This window comes from Onychostoma macrolepis, chromosome 01, assembly GCF_012432095.1.
Source record: "Onychostoma macrolepis isolate SWU-2019 chromosome 01, ASM1243209v1, whole genome shotgun sequence".
NCBI classification, from domain to species: domain Eukaryota; kingdom Metazoa; phylum Chordata; class Actinopteri; order Cypriniformes; family Cyprinidae; genus Onychostoma; species Onychostoma macrolepis.
The window spans coordinates 2998642-3022555 of NC_081155.1; the positions used below are offsets into that span (position 1 = coordinate 2998642).

General features: G+C 37.0%; 2 protein-coding genes across 2 annotated transcripts; one reads left to right on the forward strand and one right to left on the reverse strand.

Annotated features, from left to right (window-relative positions):
- Window positions 1-6614: 6614 nt before the first annotated feature.
- LOC131543010 (basement membrane-specific heparan sulfate proteoglycan core protein-like) lies at window positions 6615-16435 on the forward strand. The gene is made up of 9 exons (XM_058780175.1): window positions 6615-6763; window positions 8559-8705; window positions 9256-9390; window positions 9677-9849; window positions 9934-10129; window positions 11338-11448; window positions 11530-11598; window positions 14038-14304; window positions 16166-16435. Exons 1-9 carry the CDS (start codon window positions 6715-6717, stop codon window positions 16168-16170), a joined length of 1152 nt encoding a protein of 383 aa, XP_058636158.1. The 5' UTR covers window positions 6615-6714; the 3' UTR covers window positions 16171-16435.
- Window positions 16436-16575: 140 nt separating this feature from the next.
- On the reverse strand, window positions 16576-23597 carry LOC131542950 (zinc finger protein OZF-like). Its single transcript, XM_058780074.1, has 4 exons — window positions 21397-23597; window positions 21050-21217; window positions 20588-20933; window positions 16576-18339 (listed from the first exon to the last, which is right to left on the reverse strand). Exons 2-4 carry the CDS (start codon window positions 21215-21217, stop codon window positions 17246-17248), a joined length of 1608 nt encoding a protein of 535 aa, XP_058636057.1. The 5' UTR covers window positions 21397-23597; the 3' UTR covers window positions 16576-17245.
- Window positions 23598-23914: the final 317 nt, after the last annotated feature.

Below are 23914 nucleotides of genomic sequence, written 5' to 3' on the forward strand. Positions count from 1 at the left end.
TGTTTTCTTGATTTGCTGGTGCTTTTTCTATTTCCATGTGTTTTCTGAAGTTGCAGCGCATTGAGCTCTCTCGGCCAGTATAGATACAGGCTTCTTCAGTGAGAATCCATTATAAAACACTAACAGGATTAATTCTGACAACTACGCAAATATATTGAAATGTGTCAATGAAAAATTAAGTTAGCGATCGGTGGGCAAAAGCACACATTTTTTTTGTTTGTGCATCTATAATAATGGACTCATCACTATAATCGACTTTACCTTCGTTACAATCGTCATCTATCAAAACTTTCTAAGCATGACACTGGTTACTTTATCTAGCCTAGACCTATAGTTTGTGTATCACATGCTCCTACAATGGGTGGGTGTTTGTTTTGAGCCACATTTAGTCTTTATTTCATACAATATGATGTGAAATGAGTTGGGCTGCCCCAAAATAATAGCAGAATACAAGAGAGGTCGTTCTTTTTTTTTCTTCTTCTTTTTTTAATATTATTGTTATTATTATTATTTAACTTATTAATAATAAAATGAATGAATTATACAGGTGCATCTCAATAAATTAGAATGTCATGAAAAAATGTTCATTTATTTCAGTAATTCAACTCAAATTGTGAAACTCCTGTATTAAATAAATTCAATGCACACAGACTGAAGTAGTTTAAGTCTTTGGTTCTTTTAATTGTGATGATTTTGGCTCACATTTAACAAAAACCCACCAGTTCACTATCTCAACAAATTAGAATACTTCATAAGACCAATAAAAAAAAATTTTTTTTAAATAAAAAAAAAAAACATTTTTAGTGAATTGTTCGACGTGGCATGGAGGTGATAAGTTTATGGCACCGATGAGGTGTTATGGAAGCCCAGGTTTCTTTGACAGTGGCCTTCAGCTCATCTGCATTTTTTGGTCTCTTGTTTCTCATTTTCCTCTTGACAATACCCAATAGATTCTCTATGGGGTTCAGGTCTGGTGAGTTTGCTGGCCAGTCAAGCACACCAACACCATGGTCATTTAATCAACTTTTGGTGCTTTTGGCAGTGTGTGCAGGTGCCAAATCCTGCTGGAAAATGAAATCAGCATCTTTAAAAAGCTGGTCAGCAGAAGGAAGCATGAAGTGCTCCAAAATTTCTTGGTAAATGGGTGCAGTGACTTTAGTTTTCAAAAAACACAATGGACCAACACCAGCTGATGACATTGCACCCCAAATCATCACAGACTGTGGAAACTTAACACTGGACTTCAAGCAACTTGGACTATGAGCTTCTCCACCCTTCCTCCAGACTCTAGGACCTTGGTTTAAAAATGAAATACAAAACTTGCTCTCATCTGAAAAGAGGACTTTGGACCACTGGGCAACAGTCCAGTTCTTCTTCTCCTTAGCCCAGGTAAGACGCCTCTGATGTTGTCTGTGGTTCAGGAGTGGCTTAACAAGAGGAATACGACAACTGTAGCCATATTCCTTGACACGTCTGTGTGTGGTGGCTCTTGATGCCTTGACCCCAGCCTCAGTCCATTCCTTGTGAAGTTCACCCAAATTCTTGAATCGATTTTGCTTGACAATCCTCATAAGGCTGCGGTTCTCTCGGTTGGTTGTGCATCTTTTTCTTCCACACTTTTTCCTTCCACTCAACTTTCTGTTAACATGCTTGGATACAGCACTCTGTGAACAGTCAGCTTCTTTGGCAATGAATGTTTGTGGCTTACCCTCCTTGTGAAGGGTGTCAATGATTGTCTTCTGGACAACTGTCAGATCAGCAGTCTTCCTCATAATTGTGTAGCCTAGTGAACCAAACTGAGAGACCATTTTGAAGGCTCAGGAAACCTTTGCAGGTGTTTTGAGTTGATTAGCTGATTGGCATGTCACCATATTCTAATTTGTTGAGAGTGAATTGGTGGGTTTTTGTTAAATGTGAGCCAAAATCATCACAATTAAAAGAACCAAAGACTTAAACTACTTCAGTCTGTGTGCATTGAATTTATTTAATACACGAGTTTCACAATTTGAGTTGAATTACTGAAATAAATGAACTTTTCCATGACATTCTAATTTATTGAGATGCACCTGTATAAATATTAGGGGTGTCAACGTTAACACGTTAACGCATGCGATTAATCTAAAAATTTTAATGCAAATTAATCGTTTGATAAGGTTTGTCCCCAACTTCTTCCCGTCATCGCAGCGCAGAAGGTTATCTATCATGTGATGAGGGTACAGCGAACCGGTGTTGCCAGGGTAACGGCACAAGTGGGCTATTTTGAAAATACAATTCGTGGGTTGTGGTTTTTTGGGCTACTTTTATAATGTACCACGGCCACCCAAGGTGTATATAGACAAATAAAAATTTGTATTGTGTATTATACTTGGAATGTATACCTGGCAACTTAAGAACGGAGAGGCGGTTGTAACATCACAAACAACGTGAGTTTCAGCAGAGCATACATGGTAAGGATTTTACACAGCAGAAACAAACATGACAACAGCCACTATAGATTATATAAGATAATAAACACACGATTACGATAGATATGGTCTGTATGTGATTTTCTTGAGTTGAATGTGTACATCTGAAATGCTAATTTGTGCAGCAATATAAAAGGCTATAAATAGCATATTTTAACAACAGTAAACAACCAAATTCCACATGTGATCGTAAAAGGAAGTTATTACAAACACTCGATGGTGGTTTGAAGTGAGTTCTGAGTAAAAGTGTACTATTAATTTCATAAATTGTCTTATGTAGCATGATGCTAATATTAGCTCTAATGCACCTGCAGAACAGGTCCAATTCTTCTTCATAATGCATTTTGTCATAATACTTCATGTAAGGTCGCAGGAAAATGTTTTGTTGTATTTATTTATAAATACTTTTGATAATAGTTGGGTAAATGTATACTGGGATTGAAGCGATGTGGCTTGGTAAACGTTTTATTGCCAGTTTAAAGGCTGATAATGGCTGAATAAAAACAAAAGAATAATGATAAAAGAATAATAAGGATTATGTCTCATACCTGCGGAAGTGTGATAGGTTCTGTTTTCTTAAACTAGTTTGTCATGCATTTCTTTTTCAACACATTTACAGGTAAATCCTACTATTTTAAACTTGTGATTAATCATGATTAATCACAGTCCATGACTGTGATTAACGCGATTAAATTTTTTAATCGATTGACAGCACTAGTAAATATATTTAAATTAATTTTAAGTGATCTCACAGCTCCCCTAGAGGATCACTGATTTTTGAGTAACACCATAGTTTATTTTTGTTAGGGACTGGTATAGACTGTATACCAACCCCAAATTGCAAACATTGCAGCACATGTACACTAAGTGGAAAAAGCAGCTATAGCTAGCCAATAAATTACAATAACTCCCCCAATAAATTGACTTTCACGTTTTTTCTCCTAATAACAAACATTTGTATTCCAATAACCCAACTTTGATTAAAATGGACTCTGAATTAGCCGCAAGACAACAATACTGATATGACCCGCCATTATGATAAAGGATTTCTGGGAATGACAGCTTACAGGTTTTTACTGTAACAGTATTTGAGAATGAGACAGAAGCTCCACAGTGCAACAGAATGACAGTGACAGGACAGGACACAGATAATAAAAAATAATAATATACAAATATAGAAAATAGACAATGTACAAAATAGCAAAAAAAAACTATATATAATATAGACAATTATGTATGTACAGTTATGATATGTGCAAATTTGAAATGTAAATAAGTATGTGTGTTAAATAAATAATGTATTATAGTGTTGTGTGTTCCACAATTATTGTCAAGTGTTCATGAGATGGATTGCCTGAGGGAAGAAACTGTTCCTGTGCTGGTCGTTCTGGTGCTCAGAGCCCTGTAGCGTCAACCAGACGGCAGCAGTTCAAAGAGGGAGTGTGCTGGATGTGAGGGGTCCAGAGTGATTTTGTCAGCCCTTTTGCTCACTCTGGATGAGTACAGTTCTTGGAGAGTGGGGAGGGTTGTACCAATGATTTGCTCAGCAGTCCGGACTACCCTCCGTAGTCTTCTGAGGTCAGATTTGGTAGCTGATCTGAACCAGACAGTTATTGAAGTGCAGAGGACGGATTCAATGATGGCAGAGTAGAACTGTTTCAGCAGTTCCTGTGGCAGGTTGAACTTCCTCAGCTGCTGAAGGAAGTACAACCTCTGCTGGGCCTTTTTCACAATGGACTCAATGTGATTGTTCCACTTCAGGTCCTGGGAGATTGTGGTGCCCAGGAATCTGAATGACTCCACTGCAGTCACAGTGCTGTTCATGATGGTGAGTGGGGGGAGAGCAGGGGGGGTTTCTCCTGAAGTCCACAGTCATCTCCACTGTTTTGAGCGTGTTCACCTCCAGGTTGTTAAGACTGCACCAGGCGGCAATTTATTTAAGTGTAAAATTACATGAATTGTAAGGTTAGTTCTATAACAGTTCTCCCCATATATTGACAGGAAATTACCGTTAACCAAATAACAGGCTTTTACAGTTTTTACAGTTAAAATGACAATAATTGTTTACAGTGCAGGTGGCAGAAGTCATCTTAAAACAAAAATCACATGATTGCACAAGTCACAAATCACATGATCAAAAAAACCCCAAAAAAACTGTGAACTATGTACTAAATTATATATAGCCACTAGTGAATTGAAAACAGATAGAGTATAAATTAGCCTACTAGATAATTCATCTCAACAAACTAGAACCATACAAACTTTAAAGGAAACATGACAGTGTTAATTCCACATTTAGTTGCTTAGGATTTACACAATCCATATAATAAATCTTATTTCTTATATAACTGGATTATTGTGGCTTTGCACCTATAGGCTTTTTATGCATGGTGAGTTTTTGGTTCATTCTATAGGCTTTTTCAATTACGTTTCAATTTAAGTCAATTACGTTTTTGTTCCTGTTTTATTTATGTCAACGTCACAGCTTGCAGACGATCGCTATGTAAAAGCTGCGCGTGCTTGAAACTCTTTAGCTCCGCCCACGAGATGTGCCTCCAGGAGCTCGACTGATTTTGGAGAGAAGCGTAAAGCTGTATCTGTATTTTATAAATCTGATAAAACCAAAGACTCTTTGGAAATAGGAAGGACGCAATACTACTCTATAGGTACTCAAGATTGAAATTGGCAGAAATTGCATGTGTTATGCACTAGCGTAGCCAGAAAAGTTTAAGTGGGTGGGCCTACATAAAACTGGGTGGGCCAGGTGTGTAGCATATGAAAACTGCATGTCAAATTGCCAACAAAAAATAGAGCACCACGATTCATTACACAGTACTTCTAAAGCATGCATTAACATTAGTAATTTGTTATATTAATGTTCATTTCAAAATTTACTAATAGGACATTATTAAAATTAAAAGTTATGTTATGTTATCCTGAGCAGGGAGAATCTCACTCTTTTCTCGATCTCTGTATTTTTAAGGAGAACGTTTATAGAAAGTTGTCCCTCAGATCTTCTGATTTTGATTTTTTTTTCTTTCTGAAACAGTCTCAAGAGGTGGCAACTTATTTGGAGCATCTGTTTGGCTGAATTATGCAACGCGTAAATGCCTATTTAGATTAGAGTTTATGCATGCTCTTCTGTGATCACTCTCTCTCATATACTCACACAAGCCCGCAGTCAGACTCTGGACTCCTGTTTGCAGATGACGAAACTCTTTAAACAACAGATCAGACACACAGTTCATATGACACTCGTCTAATTATCCTGGCATGATAAACATGGGTTTCCATACAAATCATTAATAAACACCTACACAGCACAGTACACCTATCATTGTTAGATTATTTTGAGGTGTAGATGTACATAATTATATGTAACAAAATTGATCATATATTTTTATCAGTTGTCTGGTGCATATTTAGTACAACAAATGTGTTCGTTCCTCCTTTATGCGCAGCAATGATAGAAGCTTTTGTGAATGTTTTTTATCGGTTGTGTTTGTCATAATAAAGAAGTAACTCTGACTCTCATTCTCTCTCGTGTTTTTAATTGGCAGATGTCATCTGACATAGACTTGTGTGTTAAAACATATTGGTTTAAAATAATGTTTTAGATCACCCAAATCAACAAGTGTTGCTGATTTACTTCATTTGTAGAGGTTTTCGACTTCCATGCAGTTTGCTGCACTGTAACAAACACTTGACTGCACTATAAGAGCATCACATATCTGTGCATATCTGTGTTTTATTGCAATGCCTGTCATAAGGTTTAATTAGTTTACTTTTCTCTGCCGGAGTGAGACCTCAAACCTACACACTAAATATTTATTTAGACAATTAAGCTTTTTTTTTTTTTCTAAATGAAGACATGCCATTGTTTTTATAAAAAGAGAATTATAATTACTGTAGACAAACCCAAACGTTACGCCTACCAGAAGACATTTAGCATTTCAGAATAAACTTCTGTGGTTCTTAAATTGCGATAATTAACTGTACGTGTTTGACATGTTTAGATGTGAAATGAGATGTTTTTGCAGCAGAAGGTATTCCATGTATGTAGGATTTTTATGTTGTGTACATAATTGCTTCCCACAAAGCCAAACGTGACCTACAGAAACACAAGACTGAGTTATTGATGCCACACTGAGTGACTAAAACAGATAAGCTCTCTCTCTGTGTGTGTGTGATAAAGAGAGAGGAGGAGTGTAAAAGAGTGATCCAGACAGAGAAAGATCTCCAGTCCATCATGAACCTCCAAACCGCTGCGTTGATTCTCTCTGCTGTCCTGCACACAGGTGAAACTGCTTCTTTCCGTCTGTTATTTTTGTATTATACATTTTAAATAATTATTATTCAGATGCCCAACTTTTAGTTTTTAAAACTTAACTATTAATTTTATCGTGTGCCTTATTTTCAGTTTAACTTCTTTTTTTATTTGTTCATAAATCATTTTTGATTGCGTCTTTGGAAAAGGTTTTAGTTTAGTTTATGATGCACAGCCACAGATTTGGTGGCACTTTATCAGAACATGTGCACAGTGATTGGTTGTTTTGCATCTTTTCATTTGTTTTGTTTTTGAGTATACAGTGATGGTCTAAAGTGAGGCTGAAGATTAAATCACTGATTAAATCACACACTGACTGCAAATACAGCAAATCTTGTCTTTGTATTACCTGTAAATTTCCATTAAACATTCAAATCCTGTTTTTATTTCTGTCAATGATGACTAATTATCAAGTGATAGTTTTCATCAAGGATAATAACCTTGTGTGTTCAGTTATATTCCTTCATCTGTGTCATTGTATTGAGGTTTATTTCTTTTTGCTGGAGCCAAAATGGTAATCACACGTCCATTATTGTAAGATCAGTGGAAGAGTATACAGTATCTGGTTTTTAACCTGGTACCAGCTTTGCTTTCTGATAATCTGCTATGCTCTTAAATCAGTTTCTTAAATGTGATCAAATCACATTCACTGGTTTAGTTGCTCATGAACAGTGTTGTGGAGTAACTAGTTACATGTAACCCTGTTACGTAATTTAATTACAAAATAAATGTAACTGTAATCTGTTATAGTTACTTAGAAAAATGTGTAATTAAATTACAGTTACTTATGAAATTTTAAAGATTACAAAGGGGGTTACATCTGAATACTTTCTGTAAAAAGTAGGATATGTTGAATAATATGAATTTGTTGATTTGCCTGTTTTTTTGTTGTGCACGATGCCTTCTGCCATTTAAAGGCAGGTATGTTTTATTTTTTTAAGATTAACTGGTTTTTTTTTTTAAGGCATTGTTAGATGCCAATGTTTCCTGTCATAGCTATGCAATTAGATTTAAAAAAAATGATTTTAAAAATGTATTTAACCACAGAAGGATCTGAAAGTAGTGAAATTATTATAATCTTAGTTGAAGTGATGAAGGTCTGACAGTAATCAGTGTTGAACACTTGACTCATTGAGTGTGGACTCATATAAACACTGAGGCAGTGTTGAAGCTAATGAGATAATTAAATGTTTAATTGAGTGATGATTAAGAAAAACCTTCTGTTCAAACAGAATCACTGAAGGAAAGCGAAACATGACGTCTACAACTGCCTACAGCTTTAGATGAAATCAACTCAAATAAAAGAAGACATTAAATCTCTCGAGATCATACTGTAAGGTTAACCCTGCTGCTTCACATGTTTGAAAGTGATTAAAAATATTAAATATTTAAAAATTACTCAAATGTAATCAGGTACATTACTTTAATAAAGTAATTGAAATAGTTACACTACTCATTACATTTTAAATAGGGTGCAATCTGTAATGTATTACATTTCCAAAGTGACCTTCCCAACACTGCTCATGAAGTGTTTGTCATCCTAAAAGCAGCATGTGAGGAGTTTGGTTTTTGGTTGGGTTTGTTTACCAGAGCAGGACTGAAGAGAGCACAGGGTTCATCTGACACAGACTTTTACAAGAAGTCAGCATTTTTGTTTCCTGAACTAGATTTTCTCAAACATGTCGTAAGTTACAGTCAAGCACTCAGTGAGGTGTGTGAAGTAATGTGTGATTGTCTCAAGCGTCAGTGTTGTTTGCTCATGGCAGTATGGGGTCAGAGTCCCGTCGTGTCCGTCCGGCCGCGAACGGCTGCTGTTAAACTCGGCGAGACGGTCAGCTTCCACTGCCGCGTGACCAGCGGATCACAGCCCGTCCAGCTGGAGTGGAAGAGGACCAACAACCAGCCGCTGGGAGGTGCGTTCACATCAACCATCTGAGAAAAACAGATCCCACTGAATCACCTACAGACAGAACAAACGCTCATTAATACATCAGCCGATTCTCCTGGAAATTAAATGATCTCAACAGTATTTCAGTATGTGCTCAGAACTGTTAAGATACTTAAGGCTGATGATACACAGGGCAACTTTTTGAGCAATTTAGCTTTTTTGAGCAAAGTTGCTTGGGCTTTCCCTTTGAGAACGGGTAACACATTTCTATCTGGATATTTTAGATCGGTCGTGGGCCCTGTGTCTCACCTGGTTGTCCTTTGACGGCAAAATTGCCCAAAGTTGCCCTGTGTATCATCAGTCTAAGATTGCAATCAGAAGTCAGAGATCGTAACATAATCTCAAACATTTCATCAAACTCTTCCAAGAAATAAATAAATGAGAAACATCATTCTCATGAGCAATGTAAGAGCAACATCTGAGCAAGAAAATGTCAGTTTAGTTAGTGACAGGACAGGTTACACATCAGATTCCTGCTTTAATGGATTTATGTGTTGTGGTTTATTGTGTCTCAGATAACGTGAAGCTTGGACCTGACGGTGCCGTCCTGACCATCGCTAACGTCCGTCTCAGTAACCAGGGCGGGTATCGCTGCATCGCGACCAATGCTCAGGGAAAAGGGATGATCACGACCTCCCTGACCATCAGACGTGAGTCCAGCGTGTGTTTATCTGTGTAAATAGCTAATGGTTACCCATTGCTGTACCACCAGCACCAGTCAAAGTCATTATCAATGACAAAAAACATTCCTCAGACAAAACCACTCCGAAAAAAATAGTATCATTAACTAAAAGAACAGAAGGGAAAAAAAACCCTATAAATATGTGCAAATATATGAATGAAAACATTGGGCTATTTTTGATTGGCCATTGTGCTAGTTTTGTTACGCAGACCTGGCAACCCTGATGTGGTTTCAGAATGTGTTTGTTGATGCAGAGCCTCCGAAGGTGCGCGTGACGCCGCCCGGGCCACTGTCGGTTCGCGCGGGTGAGAGCGTGACTCTGGAGTGCAGCGTCACAGGGAAGCCCCGCCCCTCCATCAGCTGGACCAAACAGGGAAGCGAGACGTCGCTTGTTTCCACGACAACGGATGCTACCGCATCACTCCAGGTGGTTTAGGATTCACTGATTCACTGGTTTCTGCCTGATCCGCCTGTCTCAACATTGTCTGTTTCTCCCACTCGCCTGCCAAAGGTGACAGTAATGTCAGCAGAGGATGCTGGGATATTTGTGTGCCGCGCTCAGAGCAAGGAGGGGCTTGCTGAGGGGCGGGTGGAGCTCAGGTTTGGGGGCGGAGCCTCCACTGACGGGTTTCCTCAGGCCTCAGTGACAGAAAAAGATCTGACAGCTGTGGAGGGTCAGAGCATCACCATGCACTGCCACGCCACCGGTAAACACACACACACACACACACACACACACACACACACACACGCCTGGGGCCTGTTTCATAAAGCAAGTTTACCAAATAAGCCAGGTTTATTTCAGTTAGCCTGACTCAGTTTCAGAGTTCAAAATAAGTCAGACTAACTGAAATAAGCCTGTCTTATTTGGTAAACTTGCTTTATGAAACAGGCCCCTGGAGTTTAAAGTCACAGTGAAATTTTCTGTATTGTGTAGGGCGGGAACTTGTTTCTATCCATCAGCTGACAGGGGCGTTACACTCCGAAATAGATACAGATTGAGTTATGACATTATGATTAAAAATTTCACTGTCAAAAAAATAAAAATAAATAGGGAAAAAAAGTCACTTTTGATTAAATATTAAAAATATGACTTATTTAAAAACGACTAGGGTCAAAAAGTGTTATTTTAGTATCATTAATGTACTATTCTAGCTTTTAATAATATTTTGAATTAGTTTTTGTTTTGATTATTTTCCATGTTCATTTAAATTTTAGTTTTAAAGTAGTTTGTGTTGTTTTAAAATGTCTGTATAGTTTTTTTTTTATTATTATTAATAATACTTGTTTCAGTTTTAGTTTAATTAATTTTAGTATTTTAACTTAACCCTCACAAAAATTACAAATGCCTTGGCAGCTAACTGAAATAAAATCAATTTGTTTTTATATTTTTGTTTTTTTAATATTTTTGTTTCATTTATTTATTTCAATTATAATTAACCATTTTTCTAGTTTTAGGTTTAGTTAACTATAATAAACCGGGATCAAAACAAACAAACAAAAACACATAAAAAAATGACATTTGGTGAAAATATGACAAATTTAGGAAACAAAATGGCATTTAATTAAAAATTTATAAGGTCAAAAAAAATTAATTAAAAAGAAGAAACATGGATGTTCACAAAATGAACATGCGTTCTAATGTAGATATTGTGTGTATTTATTTCGCGTTTTTTTTATAGAAACATACGTGATATCTATCACATCTGATTTTGTAAACAGCACAAATTCATCTGTGAGTGGAACACACTGTTTTAGCCAATCAGAAACATGTTCAGGTTTGCTGTCATCGGATTGGACGGCATGTTTTTGGAGGGTGGGGTTAGCTACAGAGCTTACAGCAGTCTGCTAAATTACTGTTTACAGTTCTATGTAATTCAGTGTATTCATTATCATTTCACTTTATTTTTCCCAGGTTCACCTACACCAATCATCTCCTGGTCGAAGCTGCGGGCCCCGTTGCCATGGCAACACAAGGTGAACGGCGGGATTTTGACCCTCAATAACGTGGGTCGACAGGACTCAGGTACAGCTGCTCTGCGACTGTGAAAAACCGTGACTAATATGACCTTTTTCATCGACTGATTTGGGTTTCTCTGTGTGTCAGGCCAGTACATCTGTAACGCCACGAGCGCCCTGGGCTTCAGCGAGGCCTACGTGCAGCTGGAGGTGGACTGTGAGTGACAGAAACACTCTTATCTCTGCTGACCTTGTCGTCGCAGACAGACGTTTACATTTGAGTCAGATTTGTGAGCTGGCCACAGGTCAGTGTAAACGTTGACTTCATCAGGCTGATACTGTAGGAAATCAGAGTCAACTGCGGTCACTGGACTTCGGTCGTATTCTGGGAACACAAATACATGGGAAGCTGAAAAAGAGCGGCAAAAGACATCAGGTGGAGTTTAGTTTCAGAGAAATGAAGAAGAGCATAACTTCAATTGATAGCAGCATTAAACTAAAGCAATCACACACAGTCAGGGAGCGCAGTGAAAGAGTGCATGTGTGTAAATGATAATGGAGTGTGTGGAAACATCCCTTATTTCACATCAACATTAAATCAACAGTTTTCATGAGAATACATGTTCACGGTCACATTTCACACCAACAGAAAAAAAAATAATAATAATTATTCTGCAAAAAGAAAATGAATCCAGTTTTAAGACATTGTGACAATATTTTTATGACAATTAAACAATACAGAAAAATTAAGTAAAACACTAAATTAAAAATACATGACAAAAATACATATTATTATTATCATAATTACTAATGAATGTACATCTTTTTTTGACAGTAATATACAGATTAATTTTTTTTTAAAGAAATGTAAAAAGTACAATTTAAAATAAATTTATAATTATTATTATTTATTGTTGGTTGTTATTAATATTTTATGACAATTAAACAATGCAAAAAGTCGAATACCTTAACTATTTAATTTACTATATGAAAATTATACCATTTAATAAATAGTTAAAATAGTTGAATATACCAGTTTTAAAAATTATTAATATTTTTTTAATACATTATAAAAATGTGTATTTTACATTACAATTAAATAATACAGTAAAATACTTTAATACACTGGTTTTGAACCCTTTTTAATAATTAAAAATACAGTACAGTAAAATTACATTAATACACCTGTGTTTTAATAATTAACAAAAATGCATGATAAAAATACACTTTTTTGTATTTGTGACAATTAAACAATACAAAAATAAATAAAATTTTCAATTAAAAACTTTTCACAAATATACAAATACATTAAAGAACTACAATACAGTGAAGAATACTGTATATAAACTGTTATAAAAATCCATCTCTTTTTGATAGTAATGAAAATGAGATTTTTTTCCCCCCCAAAATAACTCCTAGGGCCCTATCATACACCCGGCGTAATGCGACGCCGGGCACGACGCAAGTGTTTTCTTGCCGTGTAAATACCGAATCCGCCATGGTACAAGCGCAACTGGCTTTTAAAGGGAATGGGAGATGAGACTCTGATTGGTTTATTGCATGTTACGTCCAAAACACACCCATTACTCATTAATGGCTTGTTTCCACCGAGCGGTACGGGTCAGTACGGTACGGTACGGTTCGGGACTGAACACCCTGATCCAGCTTGTGTTTCCACCGCCAACAGTACCCTTACTTGATAGACGTGGTGTATTCCGGAAAGTAGCGATCGACGATAAAGCACGACAATAAGCACAACTCTGCCTCTTTTCGTTTTAATGAACAATAATAGCCATTATAAAAATATAAGTACAAAGTATAAGAGGCTTATATAAGAAGAAATAAAGACAAAAGCAAACAATTCAGTCAAACGTATGCGACAAAGTCAGCGCTGTAATACAGTAAAGTTCACGTTTAATCGCTACAGAGACATCAAAGCCAGCATTCTCGCCTGAAAAACTCTTAAAACTACATTTTAATGACACAATAACAGTAATATTTTGAAATATTAGTTTTTGGGCAATGACGTTTCACAAGTCCACAAGAACAGACAAGAACGCATATTGAGAAATGGCTATTGTCTGTGACAATATAAAATTATAAAATACACTTATATTTTTTTGTTTTTGTGCATGATGTAAATAAGCCCAACACTCATGAACAGCAGAGTGGAACGAGTGAAGGAGAAGCTTTATCCCTTGTATCACGCACAAGTGACGATTCTAGTCAACCAATCAACATTCTGCAGTGAGTTTAGCTCCACCCTTTTGGTACCCTTTGCTGTGCTATGTACCCCAACGGAAGGGTACCAAAAAAGTGGTACGGTACGGTTCGCTATTTTGGTTCCGTTCACAACTTCTGACAATGGAAACGGACATAATTGTGTACCGTACTGTACTGAACCGTACCGCTCGGTGGAAACGAGCCATAAGAGAATAGGTTCGACCCTTAAACTAGGGTTAAACTAGCAAAAGTGGATTTGGACACTCTGTGCCAGGCACTTAATATCGTTAAAATAGGGCTCCTAATGTTCCTATTTATTGTTTTTTGCTGTAAGACAGAGATAGACATGTTCTTGACAGTTATCATGATATTAACCCATTGAACCCATCCATCAAATGCACTGTGTTCATGAACTGTCTGGTCTCATCCTCAGCGCCTCCGTACGCCACCACACTGATGGATGAGACAGTCGCTGGTCCCGGCGACGCCTTACGTCTGCAGTGTCTCGCTCATGGCACTCATCCAATCCGCTTCCGCTGGATGCGTGTGGGCGGAGCCTCCATGTCGCCGGGGGCAGAGACCACCAAAGACGGCCTGCTGAAGATCGCGCAGCTGAAAGTAACGGACAGCGGCATGTATAAGTGTGTGGCGACCAATCACGTGGGCTCCAGTGAAGCGCTGACAAAAGTCACTGTGAGAGGTGCGTCAAATTCAGGGAAGACGAGAGTTTTTCCTTGTCCAAATACCCACACTTGAGGTCTTGGCCTCTTGAGAGCGCATGCGAGTGTCAGGAAGTAAGTGCGCAAACCTGTCCCAGGTCTTAAACACGCCCACCTCAACAGGACCTCGCCCTTATTTTGACACGAACGTACACAACCGTGGCATAACGACGATCGCAGAAACAAGCGAAGATGACACACAAGCATATTCAAACAAAAGCCAACCCCTGCCGCAGGGCCGGTTCTGAGATTTTCCTTGTGCACCTCGATCATCCCCAAGATACTTAATTTTTTTGTGATTAATTATTTATTAAACTGACCAGAAATATCCATACTATCCATATTATGACAACAAAAATTTTATAAGACTGAACTTGTATTTAACCTGATCACGCTTAATAAAAATACATTTTAAGTTTAATTATAATGCCACATGTCCACGATTATTCAAACAATGAAAAAATTATACAGTGAGCAAAGAACATTTACATTATCAAAGAACATAACTGAATCATCAGCGATGTAAATATTTAGTAAAATCCCCTTAAATAATAGAAATATTAAAGGAAAAATTCTTGAACTAAAATCATAAAAGCACAAATATATGTTAATCTATATGAGTTTGGGCTGTTTAATATTAGGGCACAGTGCCCTTAATGCACACTAAATCCACACTATCTTGAATACCGCTCCGGAGCGCTATTCAAGGCTTAGTGTATCCCATCATGCATCATGTTCTGGAAATAAATCGTGAGACTTTTGCCGAGATCTTGCAAGAGGTAAGTTAAATATTAATACGATAATTAGATAGGGCCCATTTTTACATATAATTTGGTAGAAAAACAAAGTGTTGCACGTTTTATGGTGCAAAGATGAGTAGTGGTGGTATTTATTTTGTACAACATTACAACTGCTTTTCATGCTTAAATAGACACACCACAAATTAAATCGTGTCATGTTATAGAGACTGCTGAACAGACATTTAGAAGTTGATTTTATAATGCAAGGTATTTAAAATAAAAATAATGCTATGTAAACACTTGCATTTTTACAACACTATAAGTGTGTCCATCACTATAAGTGATGAAAAGTTCTACACACACTTGTGGTCTTCATCCTCACTTGAACACTTGGGACAAATACAGGAAATACGTCAAAGTGTTCAAGTGCAAAGACTGCAAGTGTGGGTATTTGGACAAGGGGATTGTCTTACTATCGGGAGATGAGAGGGTCTGCAATACTTACTATTGGAGAAAGCGTAATGGCTAACTTGGATCACGTGTCCCTTAATAACCAATCACATTACAGCCTCGACGTCACTGAATTTCAGTCAGATTTGTGCGACACTCAATCGCAGTTTACGGATCCCATAGGAATGAATGAGAAGTGCCGTAAACTGAATCCCACCGATCACAAAAAGTCTATGAAAAGCATTTTTTTTGTGGTAAACTTTAAAAAGTTAAATTCAAAAGTATTGTTTTGTGTAAAACATGTTGAAGATTAGCAGATAGGCTGTCGATTCATTAAATGATAAGCTGTTTCCTCTATAAAGCTGTTTATTCAGTGTAGTGAAGCCTATCCACATTGACATCCATTCAAAAAAAACCAAAAAAACGTCTCTGGTCTATTTTCCCACGTACTGCCAGACCGGAAGTGTTAGCATTAGCCATTACGCTTTTTTGGCTAAAGGTTGCAGGCTTGTCTTCTAGTGCCATTAGGGAAGATTTTTATGTTCGTCAAATGTAAAACACTTTGAAAATCACTGGCACTCCATTAAGTGGTTAAAATAATAGTGTTTATGTCATTAAATCCTCTTCTCTCTCTGCTTTTACCTCCCAACAGCTTAATCACAGACCTGCTGATTGCAAAAATCTACCCATTAATTATGAGCACATTAGAGACTTCAGACCTACAAGACGATGAAGCTATGAGACGAAACAAACGTGAAGTTTTGCTATGGTGTTCAGAACATCAGAAAAAATGTTTTGTCTGTTTATATTCGGCAATATCGAATATTTCTGAAACGGCACGATGGAAAGATGCGTTCACTTTGGCATTCAAGTCAAATAAACACATAATAAAATTCATAATAAAGACTGTGTGATTACCTTCCATTGGATTTCCACAAGATTCATTAAAATAAAATATTTTAAAAATCTTAAGACTGACAGTGTATAATGTATAATTTAAAGAAAATGAACAAAAATTAAAAGATCATGACATTTTTTTTATTATTATTATTTTAATGTTCCTTGAGATTTACTTACAATGTTAAAGTTCTTTGCACAAGAAAAAAAAAAAAAAGTATGTGGAAAAATGATTATTTTCAATCCTCATTCGGACCCTCTGTCTAAAGCAACCCATTTTCAGGGGCGTGTCCTTTAAGGCTTCTTAGTAATGAGCTACTGTTATGATTGGCTACCGTCATTGCATAGGAAACAGTATCAATGCCCCCTTGCTATTCCATGCAAGTGTTTTCCCTGTTGAAAACAAAACATAAGTTGCTGGTTAGGTAGGTTTTGAAGCATGGCTGCTGGTTTAAGCTGGTCCTAAACAACTAGCTCCTGCTCAGGACCAGCTCATGACCAGCTCAAGCCAGCAGCCATGCTTCAGAACATACCTAACCAGCATATGCTGGATTTTTCAACAGGGTTGACAACATAATCAAAATAAAACAAAAAAAGTCATTTGCAGACAAAGCAAGTTCATTTTTTATTCAGCTCAGTTCAAAAATCCAATATCAGACACTGATCTGCACATTAGAGTGAATTTTTCATTCAAATAATTTATTTCAACCCAGTAAACAATGTTCTGGAGACATTTCAGTTTTAGGGGTTATTTTTTACAACCATAAAACAATGTTCCCGTAACACTACATGGTGTTTTTTTTTAACGCAACCTAAAAATAACAACATGATGAAGCTATGATGATCCTGGAGCAGCGTGTTTCTTCTGGTGCGTCTGAAAAGCCCATTTAAAAGAGAATCTCTCGCCGCAGATGGAGCAGCAGAAAGGTTTCTCTCCTGTATGCATTCGTTCATGGATCTTCAGGTAATTTGATAGAGCAAAAGTCTTGTCACAAAGTAAGCATTTATAAGGTTTTTCTCCTGTATGAGTCCTCTGGTGTTTTTTTAAGTCACTTCGCTTATAAAAACTCTTCCCACAATCACTACAGGGATACGGTCTTTCTCCCGTGTGAACTCTCTGATGAACTTTGAAAGTATATGAACCAGCAAAGCTCTTCCCGCAGTCGGAGCACAGGTACGGTTTCTCTCCAGTGTGAATCCTCTCATGGCTTTTCATGTGACTCAAATGATGGAAACGTTTCTCACAGTGTGAACACTGAAACGGTTTGACATCAGAGTGGATTTTTTGGTGAAACTTTAGAGAACCTGAACTTATAAAAGCTTTTGTACATTCACTGCACTGATACGGTCTCTCATTGGTGTGCAAACGCACATGCTTCTTCAGACTAGATCTCTCGGTGAAGTTCTTCTCACAGAGAGGGCACTTGTACGGCTTTTCACCCGTGTGGATCCTCTTATGACGTGAAAGATTTTGTTTGGTGTTGAACAATTTGCCACATTCACTGCACTGATACGGTTTCTCATTGGTGTGCGTGAATAGATGGTCCTTCAGATGAGATCCCTGGTTGAAGCTCTTCTCGCAGTGAGGACACTTGTATGGCTTTTCACCCGTGTGGATCCTCTTATGAATAGAAAGATTACTATTTTTGTGGAAAAACTTGTTACATTCGTTGCACTGGAAAGACTTTTCCTCGTGTCTCTTCATATGAACTTTCATATTATAAGGAGTGGTGAAGAAATCCTTCCTGCACTGTTGGCAGCGAAACTCCTTCTTCACGCTGTGCTCTTTTGAACGTTGAAGTGTTTTCTCTACTAAGGTAGGAAAGCTGATGTCGCATCTCTTACTAGTGAAGTCTTTCTGTTCTCTGCTGAAAGTTTCTCCACAGTCCGTCATTGTCCATCGCTGTTTGGATGCAGATGCAGCATTGTCTGAAAGGAATAAAATGGTCATAAAATATTTAACTTTTTCTTTAAATTCTAGAGCTGGACAATCAGTCAAAATAAAACTGAAATTATCTTAGTGCAGTTATCAAACTGCAAAGGCTTTGATTTAAATAAATACAAAGTCTGATGTGACTTTATCAGTGTTGCCAGATTGGGTTGACAATTTCCAGCCCAAAAGCTCACCAAAACATTCATTGCCAAATACTGTGATAAACTACTGTTGTCATGACAACCAAGGACCATTTACCACCTTAAAACTAAATAATGATAACAAAATAAAATTATAAAAATGAATCAATTACCCTGCCAGGTAAACAATACAACAGCAAAACGTATGAAAACAAGGCAAATACAGCAAAATAAAATGAGCAAATACCATTTCTACCCATATTAGAAGTTATTAAAATGTGTCAAATATTTGCAAAAAACAGTAAAAGAAATTACTATACTTCCCTCTGAAACACACATCATTTACAATGTCATCAGCGAAACCAGGCCAATTCAAGTCCAGAAAAAACAAGGTGTAACGGTTCTAATTATTCACGGTACGGTTTGTATCAGTCGCTGCTTGTATCAGTCGCTGCTTGGCCGTAATGGAGATAATGAAAATATCTGGACTGTTATGAAAATAAAAATATGACATGAAAACATGAACACGTGATTAGAACACTGTTAGATTATGATTATGATGCTGCAATGTTATCATAAAAGAAGCATCTAAAAAGGAATAGCTGCCTGAGGTGAAGCTGAAGAGTGATTTTATGCCAATAAACTGAAGCCTGTTCTATGAAACATTATATATGACACACTGTTCTATAAAGTTCACATTATAATTCTGTGTTTATGGCAGATTTGTGCTATATTTCATCTACATTATCAAGTGATTCCTGAAATTCTCTGCGCATTTTCGAAGCCATACGAAGTACGAAAACAACTGAAATTGAAGTAGCCTATGCTGTTGAACAAATATGACGGTAAAAAGCACTGCTGCATTATTATAATAACATCAGTATTTTAAAAAAAAAGAAACATCTAAAAGCAATATGACCATTACAAATAAAATAACTCAGGCAATATCGGGCATTGTATTTGAGCATGAGACTAAACATTGGTAATATGCATCGCATTCAGCACGTTAATAAATGTTAATATCCCAACCCTATATTAGATTAATCAGATATGCATGTAGCTAACCCAGACATCACTACGTGACTTCAAAGCCATGCTTCTCTCTTCTCACGTCTATATTTTGGTCCGCATGCTGTGGCAAGCCAAACAATCAGAGCTCAGGGTGCCGCCCAAAGTGCTGCTATAACCAATCAGAAAAAATAAATAAATAAATTCCACAATCATTGTTTTCATGATCAATAAGATAGCTGTTGCACATCCTGCGACTTACAAATGAGGAGAACAATAGAAGCAATCAGAGCAACAAGAGCGCAACAGTATACAAATGCTGTGACAAAGTGTTTTTTAAGTGCTAGTATTAATTGTTCAGGTGCTGGCGAAGGTCGACCGACATGAGTTTTTTCACAAGCCTTCCCAATTTTCATCCAAAATATCTTAAATTGTGTTTCGAATTGTGACGAACGAAGCTTTTACGGGTTTGGAACGACATGGGGGTAAGTGATTAATGACAAAATTTTCATTTTGGGTGGAGTAACCCTTTAAGTTGAAGCGCGGTGCAAGTGCGTGCGTAGAATGGTACGGTTCATTTTTTTTTACCGTAAACCGTTACACCCCTAGTACAGGGCTCCAGACAAAAATAAAAATAAAAATCAACTAAGGAGCATCAGTTGGCCACTGAGTATAGTTTGGGCTCCTCCTTAATGCATCCTATAAATGCTGTCATGTGTCTTTCACACATCCCGTCTGTTTTTCTTCATTAGTAGGCTAACATGCAATTACAGTACAGGAGGTGCTGAATTTTATCTTTAGCTCCTTCTATATTGCCTAAAATATCCAGGTTTTGCACGCTACACGCAATACTAAGTTCATGCATTAACAGAACACAGCATATAGATTAAAGCTCTTGAAAACAAAAAGCCATATAGATTATAAACGAGAATGTTAATGTCCACACAGCTGACAGCTTTACCTATTTTTGGTCGCAAATGCGACCGTTTTAGACACAGTCTGAAGCCCTGTAGTACATACACAATATTTCTTTACAATTTATTAATAGCTCTGTTAACTAGGCATATCTGGTGATAAAAAGAAAAAAAAAACATACCTGAAAGAATGACATCACCATCATCTTTCCCATCATCCTCCTCTTCCTCGTGACTCTGTTGTTGTTCCTCTGCGGTGGTTTCTTCTGCTCTGCTCTCGATCAGGTTCCTGCAGTCCACCAGTTTGACGGAGCACATCTTCAGCGGCGTCTGCAGCATCTGCTGTTCTCCAGCGTTACAGTCAGAGGTTTGATCAGTGGATTCATGATCCTGAGCGTCAGTATAACAGAGTAAAGTGAGGCTGAGCTCTGAGTCCTGTGTGTCTCTGGATCTCTGATCTCTGACGCTCCAGACTGAATCCTGAGCTTCTGTCCCATCAGCCACACGCACTGAAACCTTCTCCACATCCTGACAAACACAATCAGTGATATATTTAGTAATAGCATGATTCAAAATAAGACATTAATTCACATAACAAGCAGTCCATATTAGCAGCTAAAGATGAAATGAAGAGCTGTTGAAACCTCTCTGTTCAGTTTGTCTCCTCTTTCTCTCAGCTTTGCCTCCAGTGACGCCACCTCTTTCTTCAGCCGACAGATTTCTGTGATGAAATCCTCAATATCCAGCATGGACAGATCAGTTCCTACTGATTTACAGCAGATCACATCCACCTGCGCTTTCATGATCAACATCTGAACACAAACACATCATGATTATTAAAGACGCATTTATAATGGACTGACACTGATTTATCCACAAAATGATTAAACAAGAGCTGAACTACACAGAACTGTCAGATTTCACAAGCGATAGAAAAATGACTACATCCACATAAACACAATAATAACGTAAAAACATTAATAACTCTTACCGTCTGTGCTCAGTCAGTCAGTGTTCTTTCTTTCTTCGGTGGTTTTACGGGTGAACTAAAGATCATCACAGCGCCGCCTACAGTACGAGCGATGAAGAGAAGAGACGCTCCGCAGGTGTGTGTGTGTGTGTGTGTGTGTGTGTGTGTGTAGGCCGTGTGTGTGGAGGGCTGCACCAAACCTAATTTATTTTATTTCAAAAACACTGTATTTCAGTGGCGTTGCCAAGATATGGATACAACATATCCATATATTCATATAAATAAAGTAATCGATCATGTTAGCCGGCCCGTCAATCAAAATGACCGTTAATTTTTGAATTACGCGAGTTGGCGGCTTTCTGGAGGACAGGACAAAGAACCGCGCGCAGAATCAGAGAAGCGCAGTAACACACCGGAGAGAATAACACTGTAAACTTGCATTTTAATTATATTACACTGCTTTGCTGTAGGCTGTCCTGAGATGTTATGAATGGTTACTAATACAGGCGTAAATCCCATTGCGTTCATACAGACAATATTCAAGGTGCTGTAGCTGATTAAGGGCGTGTTCACACTTGGCGTCTTTTTTGACTAGAAAAAGTTGACGAGCGCTTTTTTAGTAAAATAAAAAGCTGGCAGCGTTTTGGTTACAAATAGCAGCCGAGGGCGTCTTTTGTTGCTATAACAACAGCTTCAACGGCTATACCCTTGTCAAAAAATCCTATAGGATTCCAATAGGAATTTCTATCGTATTTTGGAACCATTCCTATAGGATTCCGATAGGAATAGTCCTATAGGACAAGACATAAATATCCTGTAGGAACCGTTCCTATAGGATTTTAATCCTATATGATTTTTTTATATTCTAAAGGTGCACTTTTCCACTGTATTTGTAGTACTTACACTGTACCTGCAGTTTGCTTAAATTCACCCTGATGTAGAATGTAATGTAAAAATTCTAAGGCACACACACACACACACACACATACATACATACACATACAGTATTGCCACTAAACCAGTTCTAGACTCTAAAATAATTGGGGAGGAAGATATGAAGCTTATACCAGGAGACCAGAAGTTGAATATAAAAAATAACACTTTACTGTAACAACAATAACAATAATAATAGCAAATACAATCACATCACAACACAGAGCAATAAAACATCAAACAGTAAGTAGAATTTGATATCGTAAATCAGTTTAATTTCCCTTTGAGGTGTATAATATTGTTCATTTCATGCAATAAATGTAATAAAGTTCAGTTTGTGTTTAATGTAAAGAGAGAGAGAGAGAAAAAAACACCAATTCAGTTAAGGGAAAACCGGGGAAAGTATGAAAAATACTGTATCCAATATATTTCAAAGCAATCACTAATGCTCTGTCAATTGACCATATGCACAATTACTTCCTGGTTTTAGATAAGCCAGCTCAGTCATTTCCAGTCAATTGTACTGTGCTGTAAGAGGCGCACCCTTTGCTTAGTTTCTGTACAAAATCCATTCACAATTTGAAGAAAATTTTTGTTTATCCAAGAGGACCAAGCGTCCACGTATACCATTTCAGGAATGACAAACGCGGGTGTTAAATATTACGCGGGTAAATCTGCTAAATTGTTCAGGGACTCATTGCTATGATTGACATTGATAATGGAAGACAAGCCAATGTCAAAATATCGCTGTGCATTAAGTGATTCAGACTAAATTTAGAGTATCAAAACCACAACAGTAACAAGTCTGTGCTGACTGAATATATTTAGCAGCTTTTACAGTTAAAGATAAAACTTAATAAATGTAGTTACTAAATTAAATCTAAAAATATTTCAAAATATTTAATGCATTATTTAATTGTTATACCATTAATAATGAACTTATTTCATTTGTAGTTAACTAGTTTAAATAATTCTCCCTTATATGCTGTTGGTGTCGGGGCATATTTATTTATTTATAAAATGACATGAGACTTTGTGATTCCTGCACTTGCTATACTTTATACTTCAGTACAATAAAAGCACACAGATTTGGAGTTGAAATGGCAGCTGAGCTAATGAGTGATCCTCTGCTGCCATCTACTAGTTATAATGATAATTTAATAACATTTTCATCTTAAAAGTGTTTGTTTTTCGCTAGTTGACACGTTTCTTTCATGTCATCTTCATGAATGAAAAGTATATCTATAAAGTGAATTTTACTTCACAGCCAGAGTTGAGAAGGCAAATATTATTAATAATATTAATATTATTAATATAATATTATTAATTAAGTTTTTAAAATGTGTTCATGACTATGAAGGTAAGTTATTGATTATCAATAATACCATTATGATGTCATTTGGGAGATAGCATCTCTGGCTACCTAAAGTTAAAGGCATCATCTATCTTTTTATTATTAATTTTTTCGACATATGTTGTAATTAATTACAACATAAATTAATTACTGTAATCAAAGTTTTTCTTTTAGTTTTATAAGTCTGTTTTTGTTTCGTTTCTTCATTGTTTAGGTGGAGGCTCTAAATAAGCCCTTTGGGTTTTCTGCCTC